Source organism: Tupaia chinensis, unplaced genomic scaffold, assembly GCF_000334495.1.
Source record: "Tupaia chinensis unplaced genomic scaffold, TupChi_1.0 Scaffold000029_1, whole genome shotgun sequence".
NCBI classification, from domain to species: Eukaryota; Metazoa; Chordata; class Mammalia; order Scandentia; family Tupaiidae; genus Tupaia; species Tupaia belangeri.
Genome location: NW_006159459.1, coordinates 1,630,887 through 1,654,602, shown reverse-complemented (window position 1 = coordinate 1,654,602; position 23,716 = coordinate 1,630,887). Strand labels below are relative to the sequence as shown.

Here is a 23,716-nt window from a genome sequence, read left to right as displayed (position 1 = left end):
ATATTTTAACTCAGTCTATACTGAATTACCCTGGACCCTAAATTAATAGGACTTAATTTAATAAGATTTTATGGTAATCTAGCCTAATGTAAAGCCTGTCCCTAGACTCCTCAATGTTCCAGCTCTGTCTCTATAATATATTACAGTATTGGAAAATAATTTGTTGGTTCTAGTGGAGTCAACAGATACATCTAGTATACTGGTATTTACATGCTAATTCAATCCATCAACAAAATATGGTCAAAGCCCACAAACTGTTCAAAGTTACTAGGTAGCAAAAACAAGTAAGACACAGTTTCCCTTGAGGAATTTCTCTTGTGAATCTAATCTAATTCTATGAAAGACTCCCTTTGAAAATAGCTTACATTCAAGGTAACTATAGTATACCTCAAAATGCTATCTTGTCCTTACTCATCTCATTCAGCTTTAATGCTGTTTGATTATGTAATGTAATAAATTTGGGATACATATGTATTTATATGCTTGTTTTCTTTAGTGAAATACACAAATCACCTCAAATGCATAAGTAATACATTCCCACAAGAATAGCAGTAAGCAAGGACGATGAGACACAAGTTCTCCAAAAGCCCGATCATATGCCATATAGAAATCACCTCAGATTTCACCTATGGCCACATGACCATACCCATATGTAGGAAGGATGTTCTCCCTCCCCTGGTAAACTCACACATCTTCAGACAAAAAAAAAAAAAAAAGTTAAAGGAAAAAGAAAGGAAAGAAAAGAGGGACCAGCAGGTAATGTGGTGGTTAAGGTGCTGGACAATCCCACATGGCCAACCACGGTTCAAGTCCCAGACCTGGCAGCTTGCTTTCTCACTTTCCTTCTCTCTCTCTCTCTCTCTCTCTCTCTCGTCAAATTAAAATAAATGAATAAATAAAAATTTAAAAAAAGAAAAGAGAAAATTAAATCTAAAATACAAGGGAAACATAATGCTAGTAAAACTGGTTAACAAAGTAAAGAATTATTCTAAGACCTGGAGAAATTATGCATTCCACTGTTTGCTCAGCAATGGTACTCAGAAAGGTTTATATAACTGTCATGTAAATATTTTTTTTAAAAAAAAACATCTTCCAGTTCCTTTCAAACTTGTTTTTAATTTATATTTGTGCAGCAAGGCTTATACATGGATCATCTACTCCAGGAAGCCTTCCCTGTCTGACTCTGCTATGACTTCGCTGTCCCATTGTGGGCTTGCACTGCACCCTGTGCTCCTGTGCATCCTAGCACTCCTTTCAGGGAATACTGCCCCTCTGCACTGCACTCTGAGCTTCCTTCATTTCCCAATTTCTAATTAAAATGTGTATCTATATCTCAAAGAGGTTCTCCATGACTATTTACCTACTAATCCCTTAGTGTCCTTTCAAGGTCACAAATTGGCTGTTTGTTGTCAAACCTTTTCAATATTCTGAACCTAAAATTCAAGGTATAATCTTCTTAATATTTTATAAATGCTATTTTTCAATAGAGGAAGGGCTGGGCCCACAAAAATTGTTGACTGCTATACATAAGGAGCCAGATACCCCATGGCTGACCATAGTTGGAATTTGGGCCCCAGAGGCTTGAAAAATGCACCAGGCCCATGTGCACAAGTCCCCAAGAATCCTGACAAGATGGAAAAGTGGAAGAAAAGGGCAGCAATGTAGCCAGAATTCAATGAGGGGCACACATGTGCTCTCTTTCACTTGCTCTCATATAACATCTGGCATTTAAAAAAAAATTAAATTGGGACCAGCAGTTAGCATAATGGGTATGTCGCTGGACTCCCATGTAGTCGACCGCAGTTCGCGTCCCAGACCCGGTGGCTTAAACTCATGCTGGGTGCGTGTGCATACATGCCCAAGATCCCGAGAGGAGAATGGAGGAGACGGGATTGCGGCGTGGCCACCCCCCTGGGGGGTGATTTCTCGCTTTCTGTCTCTCTGTCTCTCTCTGTCTGTCTAGCGAGTGCACATGCCCTATAGAAAAAAAAAAAAAAAACTTTTCAAAAAAAATTAAATTAAGAGAACAATTTATTTTATGTTACTAAAAAATATTCTAGTCTTTAAATTTCAGAAACTCCCAATCGTGGTCATTACACACAAAAATATATATAAAAGAATAACTTTTTATGAGAAAGAGGAGGAAGGAGAATGGAAGAGCAGGAGAGAGAAAAAGGTATTTTCCTTAAAAGAATTATTTATTTATTTAATTCCATTTGTTGTTATTATTTTTTTATTTGACCAGAGAGGGAGAGAGAAGGAGAGAAAGCAAGCCAGCAGGTCCAGGACTTGAATAGGGGTTAGCCTTGTGGGAATCCAGTGCCTTTAACCACCACACCACCTGCCAGCCCCAAGAGTGAGGTATTTTTGACAGAGTCTCACCATGTCACCATTCTCTTGTTCCAACCTCCCAGATGACAAGGACCACAGGTACGTGCTGCCTTGCTGGCCTGTTTCTGACTGGGCCAGGAAGCAAACCCAGGTCTTTCACGAGGCCTAGGCCACCAAGCAGGTGTGACTTTCCATTTGTGCCACTGCTGCAGAGCCAAAAATAACTTTTGACTATCATGGGATAATCCCAAGTGAACATGCTTTTTGACATTGATTCACTTGGACCATTTTGATTTCTTTCTTTTTTTGGGTTTATAGGAGTCATGGCTGTGTGTGTGTGTGTGTGAGTGTGAGTGTGTGTGTATTTAAATAATTTGCCTATTAATCAAAGGGCAAAAGGTAGTTAGCCTAATAAAGCCAAAAAGAATCATACAAGATTGAAGATTTGGCCAGATTTCAAATCAATGCTAAGGACCTCCTCTTCTCATCTTGATAATGATTATCTCTATAATTGACTAGACCAATCTAAAAAATGTAAAGCTAGTGAACCACCTTATTTATGCTTTTGAAAATGAACAATACCTGAGATTAGCGGATGGTGCAATGGTTACATCACTGGACTCCCATATGGCCAACCACAGTTCAAGTCCCAGACCTAGAGACTTGAAACTCATGCTGGGCATGTATGCATAAAATTCCAAGAGGAGAATGGAGAAGAAGGGATAGTGAAAGGCCATTTGCCCCAGGGGGTGATAAAAGCGAGAAGCTTTCTGTCTTTCTGTCTCTGTCTCTCTGGCGAGTACACAGGTCTGATAGCAAAAATTTCTTTAAAAAAATAACAGCAACAGGGGAACCAGCAGTTAGCATAATGGCTATGTCGCTGGACTCCCACGTAGTCGACCGCGGTTCGTGTTCCGGACCCGGTGGCTTAAAAAAACTCACGCCGGGCGCGTGTGCGTGCGTGCCCAAGATCCCAAGAGGAGAATGGAGGAGAAGGGATTGCGGCGTGACCATCCCCCCTGGGGGGTGATTTCTCGCTTTCTGTCTCTATGTCTCTCTCTGTCTGTCTGGCGAGCGCACGCGCCCTACAGTGAAAATCTCTCCAAAAAAAAAAATAATAATAATAACAGCAACAGTGGGACAAGTTATGTTGCTGGACTCCCACGTGGAGTTCAAGTCCTGGACCCGGAGACTTCAAAATCATGCCAGGCACATGTGTGTGCGTGCTCAGTGGAGTAGAAGGGATTGTGGTGTGGCTATCCTCCCTGAGGGAGTAATTTTTCACTTTCCCCTGCTTTTTCACTTTCTTTTTCACTATTTCTCTCTGTCTGTCTGTCTGTCTGTCTGTATCTCTCTCTTTCTCTCCAGTCAGTGCATGCACCCTAAGGCAAAAACCTCCAAAAAAAAAAAAATTAACAGTAAATTTGTTTGTTTGTTTGTTTGTTTTAAGAGAGATTTTTTGCTATAGGGCACATGGGCTTGCTGGAGAGACAGAAAGCAAGAAATCATCTTCCCACCCCTCCCCAGGGGGGATGGCCACAACACAATCTTTTCTCCTCCAACTGTCTTCTTGGGATTTTGGGCACACATGCACACATGCCTGGCGTAAATTTTAAGCCACAAGATCCAGAACTTGAACTGCGGTCGATTACATGGGAGTTCAGCGACATAACCATCACATCATTTGCTAGTCCCATCCGTAAAAGTTTTAAGAGGGAGTATAACACACAGGTAAGAGCACAGACTGTGAAATGATATGTCTGACTTTACTAGATTATTAGCTGTCTGACTTTAGAGCAGTTACTGGAGCTCTGTGTCTCAATTCCTAAAGAGCAGTGATATCAGCCTCAAAGGGCTGTGAGTATTCAAAGAGTCAGTTAACATATGCAAATAAAGTGATTGGAATAATGTCTAATATGTAACAAGCATACATAAAATACTATTTTACACGTATTACTTTGTTCGGGAAGATAGTGCCACTTCTAAATGAGTAGACTAGATTTAAATCTATTTAATACCAGACATTAAGAATGACATAAGAAACGATTTATTCCAAAGCATAACCAGGTTATCAAAAGGCTTGTAACTGACATACTCAAAAGAGCTTAGAATGTGATCAAGCTGGCAAACATGATAAACATCTCCCTTTGGGACCTGCAGCACTAGAAGAGAAATTCATTAATTGACACCCTTTCTGAGTGAATTTATAGTCATGAATCAGAACCCAAATATCAATTAAAGGGGAAATAAATAGTAAAGTCAAAGCTAAATATCTTATCGTCAAAAGGTCATTAAACCTCAAGTTATCAATCATAAATACTTACAGCATGAATTCCATGTCCAAGGCTTCATACTAAGACCCATTACATATGTGTTCTAGTGAAGTTTTATAAATCCTATCAAAGTTTTTATATATTTCTAGTATTTCAAGTTAGAGTTTCTGTGCAGTTTATAAATGATAAGTCACCTATATACTGCCAATGTTTTTTCATTTGTTATCTATACAAAGAAAATCAACTGATTTTGTATACTGATTTTATAACTGGCTACTATTTGAAACACTTATCCATTCTAAAAGCAGTAACATTTCAGTTAATTCTTTTGTATTTTTCTAATTGTCTGTAAATAGTAAAAGCTTTGAGTTTTTCTCTAATAATGTATATGTAAATATATTTCTTTTTCCTGAATTAACAATAGCCAGGATCTCCAGAACAATAGTAAATTTATATCAGATTTTTCTTATTCCTAACTTCAGGGGACTTTCTTCTAATTTTGACTTGAGATTCTACCACGTATTAGCATAAGACACACCTCTTAGTCTTGTGTAAAACTTTTTAGCTTGATCTTATATTATCTATCTTGGATGATAATATTATATCTTGCGTCTTCTTAGCCATTTACCCAACCTTACATTTTTACCATTTAATTCTCAAGTTGCTTCACTTGTTATAGGTTTATCTCTTGGAAACAGTATAGAATTTGATTTTTTAACATAATATGATCCTTTCGTTTGATAAGGGAATCTAATTCATAGTAATAACGGACTGACATATTTAAACTAATTCCTATAATCATATTTTCAGTTAATATTTGCCACCCTTTTTAATTTTGTTACTTTTTTCCCTTTTGTTACATCATTGTGAAATTATAGGCCACTGATGTTATTAATAAAGTAATATTTAAGCTTATTTGTTCTACCAGCATCCAGAATTACTCAGATTCCCAACAAAACAGTATAAGTAAAAGGCAGTGTTTTGGATACAGGGAATTCTAATTAAATTGGTAGAGTTATGACCAAATATATAAAGTAGACATCACTATCTTCAGCCTTTGCCTTAACAGGTTAATGAACACAAATTAAAACACAGGTGAGTCTGCTTAGTTTTTAAAAGTGAAGGGATTTCTCCAGCATTTATATATTCATATAGCCAGTTACATAAAAGCCTAAATAAAAAAAAATCTTCAGTAGGCTTTGAGATGGCATTCACCATCTTCGTAGAAAGATAAGCATCACCAATGAATTACCAATTATATCTTTAGAAAGGGCAAATAGTGATAGCACTTACTGAGCTGAAATTACTATCAAAATTTTTAAAACCCAAAAATATTCATTTAACTACAAGCCTATCTTATTTAAATTATGATTGTCCGACAAAAATATCCTGTCAGCCATTCATGATCTGAGTTCTGGTGTAGGAGATCATTAAAATATGGTACACATGAAACAGGTGAGACATTTCTGTTTTGTCCTAAATAAGGTGGTGGCCACCTATTACACATTTAGTAGCTTTTTAAAAGATAAGCTATCAACTCTGCTCTTTCTGACTTCTTTTTAATGCCAGCGAAGATCATTTTTGTTCCAGGGATGTACTTCTTGGGATTCTCCTAATACTCTATCAGTGTATCCTCTCCCCAGGTAATGCCTTTGTTCTTGTTGGCATCTGTGTAAGAGAATCCAGGGGCCTGACCTGTCTTCTGCCCAAATAGACCATGGAGATTTGGGCCAGTCTTGTGCTTGCCTCCCTTTTCCATGGTATGGCACTGGGCACACTTCTAAACAGAAATCTTCTTGCCTTTCTCAACATCACCCATTTTTAATTCTCTTTTTTGTCACTTGGGAATATAGAGTAACTGCTCAGAAGCTGCACATCCCATTCTCTCCCCTGAGATCGCTTGTAATTTTTTCTTTATACTGTTCTATTTCCCTTAGTATAAGCTCTATGCTTCTTGCACACAACCAAGAAAACATAAAGGGGTTCAAATGCCAGGGAACCATTTTATTCTACAGATATCTACATACGGCTTATAAAGAAAAAATAAACATATTACCAAAGGATGAGATAAATGCAACTCGATCTTGTATCTTTGGCTGTGTTTCTCTTTGTCTAATTGCTTCATGCTGATAGGCTCATCCCAATTGTTGTCTAGGCATAATCGATGCTATGGCTACCAGGAAAGAGTAGTACAACACTTCTTATCTATAAAGCTCTTTATTAAAAGTACTGTACGTTCTGGCTTCTTTTGCTGGTGTGAAGAACACAGGAAGCAGACTGACTTCAGGGGGTAGCAATTCATAGAACTCAGTGACAATAGAACAGAGTGCAAAGTGTCCAAAGACTCTTTGTACAAGTTCTTTAGAGGATATATTTTCTCCTTTTCTCACAGCAGTAACTTACAGGCCATTAAATTTCACACATTTCCTATTCATTTTCCATGTTAAAATATGGCTTATGACCCTGAGTAGAACTATCACAGGATTCTGCCCTGCAAGTCAACTTTACTATTTGATTATATATGACTTTTAAAAGACCAGCAAGTCATGGGCCATGAACCTAGCAACATAAGTGATTTCAAATGGCTCAAATATGGATACATTTCCACAAATGGAAAAAATTAGGCCCTGAAAACATCACAAAGGATAAAATAATCAAAGACAGCAATTGTTTCCATTAACCAAGACCTTTACATAGACTTAACAACCAAAACATTAAAAGGAAATAAAAAACCTCAGAGATATAAGTAAAATGTAAGTGAAAATCAAACAAAATAAACAAACATCATTCTATCTCTACTTTCAAATAAGAGAAAAGTAAGCAAGTGCCAATAGTCTGAAAGAGGCATTGAGTTTCACAAATCTCAATTTGTGAAGCTCATCACTAAGGGTAGGTTTTAAGAAAGAAACTTATTGTTCTTGGGACCAGCAGTTAGCGTAATGGCTATGTCACTGGACTCCCACGTAGTCGACCATGGTTCGCGTCCTGGATCCAGTGACTTAAAACTCACACCGGGCGCGTGTGCGTGCATGCCCAAGATCCTGAGAGGAGAATGGAGGAGAAGGGATTGCAGCATGGCCATCTCCCCTGGGAGGTGATTTCTCGCTTCTTTCTCTCTGTCTCTCTCTGACTGGCGAGTGCACGCGCCCTATAGCAAAAACCTCTCCAAAAAAAGAAAAAAATAAACGTATTGTTCTTGAAAGTTAAAATTAAAAGCTTGTCTTCTTTGGTCTATTCCATTTTATAAATCAATTAAGAAGAAATCTATATTGTTAAGACACATTATTTAGAATTATTCTGCTGAAGGTGAGATACTAAACTACTGTAAGACTTTATTTGTAAATCATTTCAGTCTATGCAAAAATTACTGTGTTTTGTGGTTAATGTTCAGTTCAGATATCTAAGCATTTAATTTCACCACAAACTCTCAACCATACAGGTAGAAACATAGGAAGAAAGCATATTTAAAACCACATAGGTTTTAAAACCACTAACAAGTAGCCTTAAGCCAGCCCCACAGGGCACTGGTTAAGGGAGACAGATCCGATATGATCTACAGTGGTTTGAATACCAGCCCCTATGGCTTGAAAAACATGCCAGTTATATGAGCATGTGGTAGGAAGGAGAAATGAAGAAAAAGGACCGTGGCTTGACCAGGTCTCACAAAGAGGGTAGGAGTGCTCGCTCTCGCACGCTCTCTCTCTCTCGCTCGCTCTCTGGCTCTCTCGCTCTCTCTCTCTCTGTTTTTCTCTGGCAAGTACTCTATCAATGGGGAGAGGAGGAAGACAAATAGCCTTGATTTTCAAAAGAGAATATAGTCTTATGTCAGGTATTCTCTCTACATATACCTATTACATGTACTACTAGGCATCTGATGACGCCTAAAAGGGTTTTGCAAAATTACAGAACTATGTGCAAAATAGCTTCCTCCATCCCCTCTTCTATTCAGAAAATGACCACATTTAAGTCTAGGATCCACATCATCCCTTAACTTGACAGAGACCATGCTTAACTTTCACTACTGCCATACTACATGTGGCCAGATCCTAGATAGAACATAGGTAGGAAACAGCACTCTGATGAGGAAAGAATATCGACAACCAGACACTACTATAAAGGAGCCATGAAGCCATGTGCTTTAAGTGTTACTGAAGGCTATCTGAAGGTCATGTGAATGATTTACATCAAAATAGTACGACAATATTACTCAGTATCAGGAAGGCAAGAATTTTTACTTAAACATAACTGAAAAGCACATGAGTCTACCAACTATCATTTCCAGAAAAAGGAAAAAGAGACTAATTTAGGAAATAAAATTCCTACTTATTATAAGCAAAGGTTATAATAGGAAAAGCTCTCTTTAAAATATATCAATGTATTAAAACTTTTAAAACTTCCATGAAAATTCACTTAGGATGCTTATTCTTAGATCTCTCGCCAAGAAGTCCTAAGACATATCCTGCAAGAAGATAAAAAGCACTGAACTTGTACTGAGCACTGCCTGACCTTCTGCAAGTGAAGCTCATGGTATCTGCTTAAGGAAACTGTAAGGATTACAAGTCATTGCTGATAGTATGGTGGGGGGAGAGTTTCTTGCTTTATTTCAGGTGTTGACTTATCACCTTGGCTTTAGGTAACATATCTATACAGTTTAACATCATTTTCTATAATCAGTTAATTCTCAAATGGTAATCCGCGGCCAGGTTCTGTTCAGACCATTTATTTTCCTACCCTTTCATGGCCCTGAATTTATTAACCTAAAGGAATATATGGCACAGGAGACCAGGTGAGAGACTAAGGATGAAATTGTACACTGGGTAAGGGGAAATCCATCACACTGCATGACAGCTCTGAGGGGACATCATGAGGTTCATGGATGATGAAACCAATGCTCTAGTTTATTTTGGTGCAAAAACATTTTTAAATCCATGCCTAGTTCTTTCATGTGTATTTTTCGTGAACTTGTTAACAACTCCTCATAAAAGGTAATATTTTTAAACTGTCTTTTTTTTTTTTTACTATTATCACTAATACAACTTATTAGTTGATATTAGTAATTTATTACTATTAACTAGCACTACTAAAAATATTTTACATTAATGCCACTTACAATAACAATATCAACATATATTTCATATATGGCTCATCTCTTTCAAACCTGTCAAATATTTTTTCTTGCAGAGTCTTATAGTAGGATTCTCACAATATATCAAGGTGTCAATCAAGCACAGTGATTAGATAACCATGATGTGGGTAACAGAATTCTACTATAGGGACCAGCAGTTGGCATAATGGCTATATTGCTGGACTCCCATGTAGTCGATCGTGGTTCAAGTCCCGAATCCGGTGGCTTAAACTCACACCAGGCGCGTGTGTGTGTGTGTGTGCATGCCCAAGATCCTGAGAGGAGAATGGAGGCCAAGGGATTGTGATGTGGCCATCCTTCCCGGAGGTGATTTCTTGCTTTCTATCTCTGTCTCTCTGTCTTTTTGGCGAGCGCATGTGCCCAAGAAGTTAGGTGACCACCAAAATGCAGGTGAAGATAGTTTTAAAATTCCTAATCTTGCCTCTTTCTTTAGACTCACTTATTAGTATGTCTAAGATTCTCTTTAGCATCAACTCCCCCATGAATATCAGCTAATGACTGCCCTTCTTTCTATAAGGTAATAAAGGATAAACATCCCTAAAACATGAACACATTTTATGTAGTCTTGTCAACTAAAGAAACAGAAATCATTTCTTAGATAACAGATTACAAGTCTACTTCAAGCATCTATTCACAATTTAAAAGCTTACCTTTTAAAAATATCCAGTCTTCTCTATTTGGTTGCTTTGCCTTGTAGCTAAAGGCCAGCAAAATAACATAATATAGTCATTTCAAAAGGAAAAGTATGTATGGGTGGACACTAACTATAGAACACTTCCTTTCTCCTTTACCAAAGACTTACATAACTTCACTTCTAAATTCTTATTAATGATACTGCCTTTGCTTATGCATGAATTTGGTAACTATGTTTAAACACTTTGCTCTACCATTCATTTCAGCACAATTACACTAGGTGTTTTCTCCATTTCCTTCAAAACTACCCAAAAAACAATCAATAGAAATGTAACATATTACCCTCAATTGAGATCACTGCTTCTTAAAAATAATTATTGAAAAAACAATGAACCTGGATGGATGGTCACTCTACTGCTTCCCAACCTGTTCCAATTCATGGCACACATGAAAAATAATGTTCATTTGGACACTAGGGTAAATAAATGAAACACCAGGTAGCCAGAGACTACCAGCCAGAAACTTCCAGGAGCCTGAGCTGAGACAACCACCTTGATGCCCAAGTGCTGAGAGCAGACAGATAATGCTCTCACCTGCCATAGTCACAGCATTTCAGTGCCCTAACACACAAACTGAGACAGTCTATTCTACGTGTGTTGCCTATTTAGCACACATCCAGTTTTACTGTATTACGAGGAAAGTATCTTTTCTTTAGAGAAACATCCCACCCTCATTTCCACATAAACCTGATAGCACAGCTGTAGATCCTGATGCTTCTTCACCAATTTTCCATCCACTCTCCCCATGATGGCCAAAGAAAATACTCATTATCCTATTGCGATGGTTGGTCCATTGTGGGCACATAACCCATGAAAGACCCATCTGAGCATCTCTATTCTGTATTCCTTTTGTTTTGTTAATATAAGGTTATAAGGGTTTGGCCTTCCAGCCAATGCACAGAAGGAAGAAAAAGACTATACCTTAAATACTAGAGCTAATGAATACTGCACCTTAAATACTAGAGCTAAAAATACTACACCTCAAATACTAGAGCTAATTGAGACCAGCCAGTGGCATGGTGGTTAAGGTGCTGGACTCCCACATGGCTGACCACAGCTCAAGTTCCAGACCTGATGGCTTGAAAATCATGTTGGGCACATATGCATGCATGCCCAAAATCTTAGAGGAGAATGCAGAAGGGATTATGGCATGGAGGTCCCCACTGGTGGGGGAGAGGTGATTTCTCATTTTCCCTCTTGCTGTCTCTCTTCAGTGAATGCACACACCCTATGGCATAAACAACAACAACAACAACAAAAAAAAAAAAAACCTAGAGCCAATTAAGGCAGCTTAAGATGAGTTTCTGTTACTTGTTACCCAAAGTATTAAGTCGATGAGAAAGTCATGACATATTTTCTCATGTTTTCCTGATGACCCAATATTACCATAGAATTTGAAAGATCAAATGCATTTCATGGGTGTTTGTGTATATTTGCAGACTATATGTTTTCCATCAGTAGGGTTCACAGATCAAAGTAACACAAAGCATAACTTCAAGAGATACTTATTTAGAAACTCTCTAGGCATTATCTGTCCATTAAGTGCTCTAAATAGATTATCCTTCAAGGTATCAATACTGAAAGAAAACATCATTTAGAAGTAAGATCATTATAGAAAATGAAAGAGAAATAAAGTAGGAAGTGGAAATGATTCACACTACATATACGTCATTAAAAAAAAAGGTACTTTAACTACATTATAAACCCACCTGCAGGATCAGAACAGAAATCTGGTCACAGTAAAAACTGTTTGTAAGGGGGCCGGCAGGTGGTGTGGTGATTAAGATGCTGGACTCCCACATGGTTGACCGTGGTTCAAGTCCTGGACCTGGCGGCTTGCCTTCTCACTCTCTCTCTCTTTCTATCTCTATTTGGTCGAGTTGAAGAATAATAATAAAAAGCGAACCAGCAGTTAGCGTAATGGCTATGTTGCTGGAATCCCACATAGCCGACTGCGGTTCGCGTCCCGGACCTGGTGGCTTAAAACTCACGCTGAGCACGTGTGCATGCATGCCCAAGATCCCGAGAGGAGAATGGAGGAGAAGGGATTGTGGCGTGGCCATCCCCCCTGGGGGGTGATTTCTCACTTTCTGTCTCTATATCTTTCTCTGTCTGGCGAGCGCACGCGCCCTATAGTGAAAATCTCTCCAAAAAAAGAAAAAGAAGAAATAATTTAAAAAATCTTTTTGTGAGATATCAGCAGTTGTTTACTTCACAAAAAGAAATAAGCATGACAAGTTGGGGATAAAAAAAACTTCAAATACTTAAATTCATATCTTAAAGATGTTTACCCTACGTCCACCACCAAATTTTTTTCACTAGAACACATAATTTTCCAATAAGAGATGACTGTTTCCTTCACCATATTTGAAAAGAAACACAAGCACAGATATAGATAAACACAGGCTCATGAAAATATCTATTTGATTAGGAAATCCTTCCCTTCATAGGAACAGCATGCTAAAGATTCTATCCTCCACTCAATATATACCGAATGTCTGCGCTCTATAGCAAAAACTGAAAGTTTGGAAGGTATAGTAGTAGGGAGGGCAACTATAGATACTGGAGATAGTAAGGGTAGGGCTAATCTGAGGGTGGATAACGGAGGGAATCAGGAGAAAAAAATAATTTGTTTAATAGACACAAAAATTAAGTTATTTGCTGATGATAATGTATATGGTAATGTCTTTATCTTGGCTGATATGCACTGTATTCATGCTGGAAAAAGCAATTCTGTACACTGTAAAGATATATAGTGATCAAATGTAAATTTTTTTAAAAGACTATCCAACAGAAAAATCAAGGATTACCAAGCTACATATATGGTTAGTTTTAAAGGCAGGGAAAAACACTTTAAATATCGGACTGCTTTTTCATTACACGTTTTTTTTTTTTATTATTTCATTTTCTTCCATACATTCAATCACATTAGTATTTGTCTTACAAAATGGATATTTCAACAGGTGAACATTTCTCCCTAGTACTGTTGATAAAACTACAAAATACCTTCAACAGATAATACCACACCTCTTTGTGCCATTAATGTTTTGCCTCCCTGTCCCTCCCCCAAATGTCCTTCCTCAGACCCTCCTCTTTCACACAAACTATATCTGGTATTTACATCATTACACTTTTAAGTTCTGTGCACATAGGAAAAAAGATTCTTTACCCTCACAACTCAGAGAACTGAGAAGCACTATACAGAGCAAGGACTCATGTCTGAATAAAAATGGATCAAATTGCAAGAAGCTAAAATTATGCTTATTGTTTAGGCACCTTTATCCTTAATGCATCAGAGTCTACCTTAAAAGATCAAAATTAGAACCAAGATATATGCATTTGGAATACATTATAGGAGTTATTAGCAAAAGCATTACAAATTAGCAAATCCACAAAATGTAAAAGACCCAGAATAGCACCAAGTGCAAATTTCCTTGGAAAGTAAGCTTTCATTAAAGAAATGCATGCATCAATAAGTAAACATTAACTCAGAGCAAGGAAAAGAAAGAAAAAAAATGGGAGGAAGAAGGAAAAAAAAAGAATCTACTCATAATTTAAAACTTTGATATAAATAATCTACAAAGTAAAAACACTGTCCAATTCTAATAATTAAGTGCCCCCCCCCCATTACTGTTCCATCATTCTCTTGCTTTACCTGAGAGGAATCTGATTGGGCTAATTCTGTAGTGACCTTGAGTATTTGGTGAAGATTTCGCCCTTCATCTTTCACGAGGAGGTGAGCGAGCAGAAGGAAAACATGCGGAGGGATCACAGACGTAGCAGGGAGGAAGGACTCTATGGAAGCCAACCAGTCATGTGCTGTGGACTCCTCTGTCATTACTTCCAGAATCCTCCAGGTTGCAAACATTGAGCTATACATGCTGGTAATAGGGAACACGAGCCTGTGGGAGAACTGAGAAATAAACACAAAAATAGCATGAAGAAATGAGATAAATGTATCGGTCAGAAGTAGTTTCCCAACATTCACTTATTTTTTAAATTGCATCAGAAGAAATAACTTCTTTCAAAAACTGAACACAAGCTTTGAATTCCTGCCAAGAAATCTCTTCTCACACATTTGAAGTAATAGTCTTATTACACAGAGAAAACATTGGTTAGACGGAACCCTAGAACACGTTAACACAATTTTCGTCATAATTGACATTCATTCCCAGGTAAGGAAGAAAACATGGACCAATATACAAGATCTAGAGGCAAGAGAGTTTGGAAAAATCCATTATCATTTCAAAAGTATTCACCAATGAGAAGAAAGAAAGAAAAATAAACACAGGGGCTAGCATGTGGCCTCCCACATGGCCAACAGGAGTTTGAGTTTCAGACCTATACGCTTGCTTTCTCACTCTCCCTCTTTCTGTCCCTCTTTATCTCTCTGATCAAAAATGAATAATAATAGTATCAATAAGATTAAATAAATTACTCTTTTTTTAAAAAATGAAAAGAAAAATAAATACTGTATTTGCCAAGTTTCAGGTCCTTGCATGAGACAGCCCAGGGCAGATGGCTGACTTGGATAGAGGACAATTCATATTTGTAACAGGCAGTGTGTGTTGATAGGAACAGAGTTGGTTCGACTGAAGCCTGGGAATTCATTAATAACTGTGAATAACTTCTGAAATAAGAAGCAGCCTGACAGTCCTAAACTGAAACAACACTCTGAGACATTAGGCTTCAGTCTGAAAAAGGGCTCCTCACAGAAATTAAGTAGTGCACAGTCTGAGCCACAGAGAGAGTTGAACCCTATACACTCCAAGCAGAAATAGATCCAGAAAAGCTACAGACATTAAAGAAACACTGGACACTGTCTACTAATAAACAAATTTAAATCATAGGGAGTGTATGATGAGATAGGTTCGGAATCTCTAGATTGTAAGTTTCCATTGTTTGCAGGATGACTTATATGGGTAAGAATAAGAAAAAATGGAAGTAAACATTAAACTTTATACATTTTTTTATAATGGCCTTATGGAGATATAATTCACATACTATGAACTGCACTCTTTGAAAATGTACAACTCAGTGGATTTTACTAATTCATAGAGTTGTGTGACTGTCATTACCACCTAACTTAAGAACACTTTCATCTCCATAAGAGGAAACACATATCCACTAGTAGCCACTTCCCATTCCTACTTGCCACCCCCTCAGCCCCTGGAAATCACCAATCTACTTTCTGTTTAGAGTCACACAGTATGTGGTGTTTTATAACTGGCTTCTTTGGCATGGCATGTTTTCAGGGTGCATTCATATTATAGCTTAAATCTATCTTCATTCCTTTTCATTGCCAAATAATATTCTATTGTATGAATACACTATACTCATGTATTCAGTTATCAGTGAATAAACATTCAGGTTGTTTTCACTTTTGGGCTATTGTAAATAATACTGCTACGAGCATTCCTATAAATGTTTATGTGTGGATAAAAGTGTTCAATTTTCTGGCGCACATGCTTAAAAGTCAGTACAAAATTTATTTGAAAATTAAGTATGTTAAAAAAAAAAAAAAGAGGAAGCTCTACCTGTATTGATATGAAAAGTTAAAATATAGGACCAGCAGATGGCGTAACTGTTGTGTTGCTGGCCTCCCACTTAGTCAACCAAGGTTTGAGTCCTGGACCCAGCGGCTTCAAACTCACGCAGGGAGCATGCGTGTGCGCCTAAAACCCCGAGAGAAGACTGGAGGAGTAGGGACTGCAGTGTGGCCCTGGGGGGGGGGGGGATTTCTCACTTCCTGCCTCTCTGTCTCTGCCTGTAGCAAAAAAATCTCTAAAAAATTTCTTAAAAGAAAAGTGAAAATATAAGCAACAGAATATAATATACAAAGTGTGTCTAGAATGCTACCATTTTTTTAAGAGAATCGGGAGAAAAAGATTATATATTTGTATTCATTTCTATATCCAAACAGAAGTATCTAAACAAATATGGAAGAAGTGAGCAATCACTATTCATCACCTTCTATTTGGAAGTGTGACCACTAGACACCTAGGAGTAAGGAAAGGAGGAGGCTTCTCACTGTATACTCTCGTACTTTCTGAACCACTTGAACTATTACTAATTCCAAAAACATATGTCTTAAATAGTATCTAAGTTTATATAGCTTTATCTCTTTAAAAAAGCTTTTTTTTTATTTTTTTACATTTTTTTTTGCCAAGAATACATAATTCATTAAAGACTAGTGTTTAAAATCTTTAGGCTAAGACAAATAGCATTGGATTTAAAGTTTAAAAGGCCAGGACTGGGAGACAGCAGGTGGCAAGATGGTTTGGGTGCTGGACTCCCACATGGCCAACCATCATTTGAGGTCCAGATTTGGTCGCCTGTTTTCTCTCTCTCTCTCTCTCTCTCTCTCTCTCTCATGCCTTGTAGCAAATTCAAAAATAATAACAATAAATAAAACTAAATAAATAATTTTTAAGAGAGATTTTTGCTATAGGGTGCGTGCACTCACCAGAGAAACAGAGACAGAGAGACAGAGAGAAATCACTAACCGGGTGGATGACCATGCTGCAATCCCTTCTCTTCCATTATCCTCTTGGGATGTGGGGCATGCACACATGTGTGCCGGGTGTGAGTTTTAAGCTGCCAGGTCTAGACTTGAACTGCAGTAGATTACATGGGATTCCAGCAACATAACCCCCTACACCACCTGCTGGTCTCAAATCAGTAATTCTTAAGCAAAACAAACAAACAAACAAACAAAAAAAAAAAAAAAAAAAAAAGACAAGGCCAGGACAGGGCCAGCCTGTATATAGATAGCTATATGCCACATGGCTAACTGGGTGGTTCAAGTTTGGACCTGACAGCTTGAGAAACACATCAAGGGCCTATGCATACCCTAAATCCCCAAGGGAGTGAGAAATGAAGGAGTCAGGATTGGATCATGATCATTCCCCATGGGGGCCGGGGTGCTTCCTCACTGTCCCCCCCCCAACCCCGACTCTTTCTAACAAATGCATGCACCCTCTAGCAAATCAACTACAACAAAAAAGGCCAAGACCAGCACAGCCATGCTAGCTGATTGCCATCACACGACATAAGCCTTATTTTCCTTGTTGGTAAAATTTAAGTAATGACTATCTTCCTACCAGGGTTCCTACAGTAGAGATGAGACAACGTCTAATAAAGTAGCTAGCACAGTGCCTGCTATTGCAAAATACAGGGAAATATTACTGTCATCCTCGGGTGAGAGAAATAAACCTGGTAAGTATGAGTAAAAAGAAAATAATTTGAGGGACCAGCAGTTAGCCTAATGGCTACGTTGCTGGACTCCCATGTGATTAACAGCAGTTCGAGTCCCGTACCCGGTAGCTAAAAACTCACGTCAGGCGCATGTGCATGCATGCCCAAGATCCTGAGAGAAGAATGGAGGAGAAGGGATCGCGGTGGCGGCGGGGGGGGGGGGGTGGGGGGGGGGTGATTTCTTGCTTTCTGTGTCTCTCTCTGTCTGGCGAACGTACACACCGCACCCTATCACAAAAAGCTCTCAAAAAGAAAATAATTTGGAAATCACCACAAACCATAAGTTGAGTCAAAAGCAGCCACACAGGAACAATAAAACAGGAAAACAATCCCACAGTACTTGAAATGTTATGTCCAGTTTTAGGCTCTGCTTTTTGTTGTTTTGTTTTTGCCTAAGGTCAGAACAGCAGGAGAAAGGTTCAGGTTGAGTAAGACGTCACAAAATGGTCTCTCCACCCCACTGAGTGGCAGCTACCAACGGCACAGCCTCAGGGCAAGGAAGCAATCCTGGGTTTTCTCTCAGTACCAGCTACCAAATCCTGGCCCCATCTGAGAACAGCCATGAAACTGCAGACTGATTCCGTACTTCAGAGGAGAAAATAGTTACTTAAAAATAAAAGGCAAGTTTATTTCATATTAATTACACTTCAAAAAAATAAATAAAAGGAAAAAAAGAGACCATAGAGAAATAACATTTAAATTATTACTGGATGGTTTGAAAACATCTCATCGAAGAGTTGGGAAACTTTATTTTTAAAAAAAAAAACTTTCAATAAAAATGTTCAGATACTGTAAGTGTTTCTAAGACAGACATATGATAGTGTCACCCTATCTAAAGAGGTCTGACAAAGAACCTGAAATACAGGTGAACAATATACATCTTCATTGACTATAAGGAATAATGTTTATCAAGGTCCAGCAGGTGGCGTGGTGGTTAAGGTGGTGGACTCTCACAATGCCCACCACAGTTCAAGTCCTGGGACTGATTTCTCACTTACTCTCTCTCTGTTTCTCTCTCTCTCCAGCAAGTACACACACCCTATGGCAAAATCCTTAAAAAAAAAATAAAAACAGAAAAAGAAGAACAACTGTACTGACAACACATGCTCAATACTTTATAAGTAAAGCAATGACAATCCATTGCAAATTTTATGATGTCTCAGAGGCAAATATTCGAATTTGTTGTGCTTGCCAAATAAAACTTTGAAGTAATGCCAAGACAAACCTACTCTGCAGGGTCCCACATAGCCGACTGTGAGGTATTGGCCCTGAACCTGGCAGCCTGAGAAACACACAGGGTGCATGTGTGCAGATGCCTAAATCCCAAGAAGAGAAACGGAGAAGCTGGGATTGGGATATGACTGTCCCCCAAGAGGGGTGCTTGCTCACTTTCATCCTCTCTTTGTCTCTCTCTCTCTGGCAAACACATACACCTCATAGCAAATTTTTTAAAAATAAAAATAAAACCTACTTGGCAGTGCTTTACCATCAGGGACTCAAAAGGACCATATTTAATTAACGCACGCACACACTAAATGAATAGGCACATGGTAGACCCTAGCTCGGTCAAGTCTCTAAACTCTTCTGCTGACTGAAGTAGTTTGAGAGAGACTATTTGCACCCTCCTGTATGACTGCAGGAATTCAGCTTCCAAGGGAACTTCCCCACTTCATCTCACCGATCTACCCTCACGCCCCTCTGACAGTGTCCCGGACTCTGTCTTACTGACAGCTCCAGTTACTCAGTGTAACCTCTCAGCCCCTTACCAACCCTCTTTGTCCAAGGTACTACAGCTCTTCCTTGTCAACATTTAACCCTTGACCCCTGGTACAATGTCAGACCTCAGTCAAGTCACAGGAGCAATACTGCCAGGAAGAGTAGAAAAAGAGGCTTCTCTGCAGGTTCCTGTGTGCTGCCAGGGCACCCAGGAGACCCAGCAGGTGGCTTCCCGTGGACCGGCTCTCTCCAGCAGCGCCCGTGCCCAGCAAATAGCCTCACTCAGGAGCCACATCTCTCCAGCAGGGTCTGAAGCTGTTCCTTGCGAACTATTACACCATCTCCGTCTTGGAGGGCATCACTCCTCCTGCATTACTACTGCGACATTCCTTAGAACGTCTTCTCAGCCTTTAGTAACTAAACACCCTTTACAAGATAACAGTTCTCGTTCAGATTACTGTGTGATTTTCTCATACTGACTGGACCACTATTGCTTTCCTTCCCCCTTCAAATTCTCTTGCGATGAGGACATGGAGAGAATAGGATTTTTCAAGCACTTTCAAATTTACAACTAGTGTGATTTCTTTTTTAAACTAGAGAGAATACCTACAGGTGGTGGTTTTCTTTTCTTTCTTTCTTTTTTTTTTGGGGGGGGGAGGTTTTTGCTACAGGGCATGTGTGCTCACCAGACAGACAGAGAGATAGAAAGCGAGAAATCAACCCCCAGGGGGGATAGCCACATTGCAATCCCTTCTCCTCCATTCTCCTCTCGGGATCTTGGGCACACATGCACATGCGCCCGGTGTGAGTTTTAAGCCACTGGGTCTGGGACTTGAACCGCAGTTAACTACACTGAAGTCCAGCGACATAACCATTACACCAGCTGCTGGTCCCACAGGTGGTTTTAAATATCACATTTAATAGCAAAATAAAAATGGATCCTGTTTTTCACATACTACATTTTTTAAAGTTTTATGGGGTTATATTAAAATTGTATTTTAAAGAGATGATGTCAAGTTTGATATTTTACATCTTTTTAATTCTTAGAAACTGGAAGAAGTTAAAATAAGTGTAGATTCAGCCACAGTGGCAGAGTAGTAGCATGACATTCTACAAAGCTACATGGAAGGCACCATATGGAAGATGAGAGCTCAGTTCCCAAGTCAACCTGTACATGCCAGGCATGTAGTTGTGTAACTGAGGTCCAGCCTCTCCGGGAAAACTGGGTGGAAGGCTGCAGCAGAAAGGTGCTTCTCTGTCTCTCTCAATAAACTTAAATATAAATTTTTTTTATTTCACGGTTATCAATATTTCAAAAATGGAGAGGCAAATACAGAAGTGCATGCTACAGGATATTTAACCTTGTTTTTATCTCCATCGCAGAACTGTATCTCTGAAGAACTACCCTAGTTTTAAATCAAGCGCTGTAAATCAGAGTCACCGATCTGAAAAGAAATTAAAACAAAAGCTGTGGTTTTTCTGTAATAAATCAGGAAGGTAAATTGGGCTCAGCTGGTGGCATGGTAGTTAAGATGGCTGAATCCTACATGGCCAACCACATGTTCAAGTTCTAAACTCAGCAGCTTGGAAAACATGCCAGGTGCCTGTGTGCGCATGCCCAGATCCCCACGTCAGGGATGGGGCATGGCCATCACCACTGCGGGGTGCTTTCTCACTTTTCTTCTCTCTCCCCCTCTTCTTCTCTCTCTGTCTTTCTCTAGCAAACACACGTGCCCTGTAGCAAAAAAAAAAAAAAAAAAGATAGTAAAATGATTTTGTATTCGTATCAGGAGTACACATTCTTCATTGAGAAAAAAATGACTGGATGTCTACTGTGTGGTAAAGAATGAATGTGTTTTATCAATGCAAAGGTAAGTAATCCAGGATGTTATCTCTTTCTTTAAGTACCTGATAAAGAGGAGATAAAGAAGAGAGCATTCAGCTGGATAACTGGCTAAAATATTTTCATGCTCTCATCTGTGACTGACTGAGAAAGATAAAGCAGAAATACCAGGGTAGAAAAATACAAAGTATCCAACAATTGTTCTGATTTAAATACTAACAACTTAAACTGTTGCAATTTCCTTAGTGCCCTGGCAAATAAAGACAGCCTGAAAAGGACTGAGCTCAGAGTCTAGTTTGAGGTATAAACACTGAACCCTGTAAATTAAGACACAACACAATTGAGTAATGGGAAATGTGCTGGGGACACAAAGGGAGAGCAATGAATTCTTACTAAGGGAGGCTGAGAACATTTGGCTGGGTCTTGAAAAATGAGCGGTTCAGGCAGAGGACATGAAAGCGCATTAGGGGCCCAAGCAAAATTCAGGAAGATATGTGAAGGTTCGGGCATGTTAAATTCACAGATCTATTTGGAATATAGAGTCCCAGACGTGTGGGAAAACAGCCAACATTAAATTGTGGCTTCGAATTGTTTAAAAGGTGCTCGTGTATCTACTCAAAGTTTTAAAAAGCAGCACAGTGTCATAGGACTGTTTATAGTCTTAATAGCATTCCTTCCTCTTCCCTCTTCACCAGGTGCTCAAGACAAAGTCCAGCTATTAGCATTGATGAATTAGATTCACACACACCTGAGCAAATAGTGAACTGAAGGCTTACCTGTTAGAATTAGGGGGATCTCCAGTAAATAACACTTGTGATTTAAAGGAACAGAAGAACTCTTAGACATAGTATATCCTACTCTGCCCTAATCACTATTCATGAGCCTAGTACTCTTCTATATGGGCAAACCAGGAGGTAAGGTTAAAAAGTTATTAGAAATTTTTAGCCATCTTTTGTATTCTTATTAGGACTGATGCAAAACTTTCTTTCTCTTAATGCTAATCAATGACCTATTTCAAGTTTTAAGGTTTTAGTAAAATGATCAGAATTTAGGAAGCTGAGGGAGATCAGCAGATGGCGTAGTGGTTTCATCGCTGGACTCCCATGTAGTCGACCATGGGTCAGGTGGCTTCAAACTCATATGTGTGCATGCATGTCCGGAATCCCAAGAGGAGAACAGAGGAGAAGGGACTGAGGTGTGGCCATCCCCTGGGGGGGGGGGATATTTTTCGCTTTCTGTCTCTGTTTCTCTCTGTCTCTCCAGGGTGCGCAAGTGCCCTATAGCAAAAAAAACCCTCTCTGTTAAAAACAAAAACAGGGGACCAGCAGTTAGTGTAATGGCTATGTCGCTGGACTCGTATGTAGTCAACTCCGGTTCGCGGCACAGACCTGGTGGCTTAAACTCACGCTGGGCACGTGTGCGTGCATGCCTAAGATCCCGAGAGGAGAATGGAGGAGAAGGGATTGCGGCGTGGCCATCCCCCCTAGGGGGGTGATTTCTCGCTTTCTGTCTCTCTGTCTCTGTCTGTCTGGCGAGCGCACACGCCTTATCACAAAAACCTCTCCAAAAATAAATAAATAAATAAATAAATAAATAAATAAATAACAATAACAACAAGAAGAATTTAGGAAGCTGGGAACAGCAGTGCTAGATTCCCAAATGGCTGGCTGCAGTTTAAGTCCTGGCCCTGACAACTTGCTCTCTCTCTCTCTCTCTCTCTCTCTCTCTCTCAAGGACATGAGACCTGTAGCAAACTAAATAATAATGAAAATAAAATTAAATAATTCTTTAAAAAAAAAAGGAGGGGATGTAGGAAGCTATAGTATATATTCAATTTGCCTAAAATATAGGGTAGTTTCTGCTAGATGATCAGAGAAAAAATAATGACTGGATTTTCGCTGCTAGACTATTTGACAATACACAATAAGAGGTATCTCTGCTAATCCAGATGAAGCAACAGCCATGACTGTAGCTTGCATTTACGCAGTATTCTCTTCTTAAAAACTTAAGTGCTTCACTGACTTTTTTTTTTTTAATTTTGCCAGAAGGCACATGCACTCTTCAGAGAGAGAGAGACACACAGAAGGAAAGTGGGAAAGTGAAAAAGCAATCACCATGCAGGACGGCCATGCTGTAATCCCTTCTCCTCCATTTCTCTTTCAGGGTTCTGGGCATGCACACAAATGCTGGGACTGTTTCTCAAACTGCTGGGTCCAGGACTAGAATCAGTCAGACGGGATCCAGCTGCTTAACCACCACACCAAGGGCCGGCCCAGCTTTAGCTTATCTAATCCTTACTAAGATCTATACCTGGGCAGGCAGGTGGAATGGTGGTTAGGCGCTGGACTCTCACATGGTCGACTACTGTCGAGTCCCAGACCTGGCAGCTTGCTTTCTCACTTTCCTTCTCTCTATCTCTGTCTCTCTCTCTGGTAAATTTAAATAATAATAATAAATA

General features: G+C 39.1%; 1 protein-coding gene across 1 annotated transcript in view; it reads right to left on the bottom strand.

The window, feature by feature from the left end:
- Positions 1 to 23,716, bottom strand: part of FOCAD (focadhesin) — a 335,374-nt gene that overhangs the window by 226,786 nt on the left and 84,872 nt on the right. Inside the window, exon 11 of the mRNA XM_006140328.3 lies at positions 14,098 to 14,355. Coding sequence (XP_006140390.1) covers positions 14,098 to 14,355 — 258 coding nt within the window. The remainder of the gene's footprint in view (positions 1 to 14,097; positions 14,356 to 23,716) is intronic.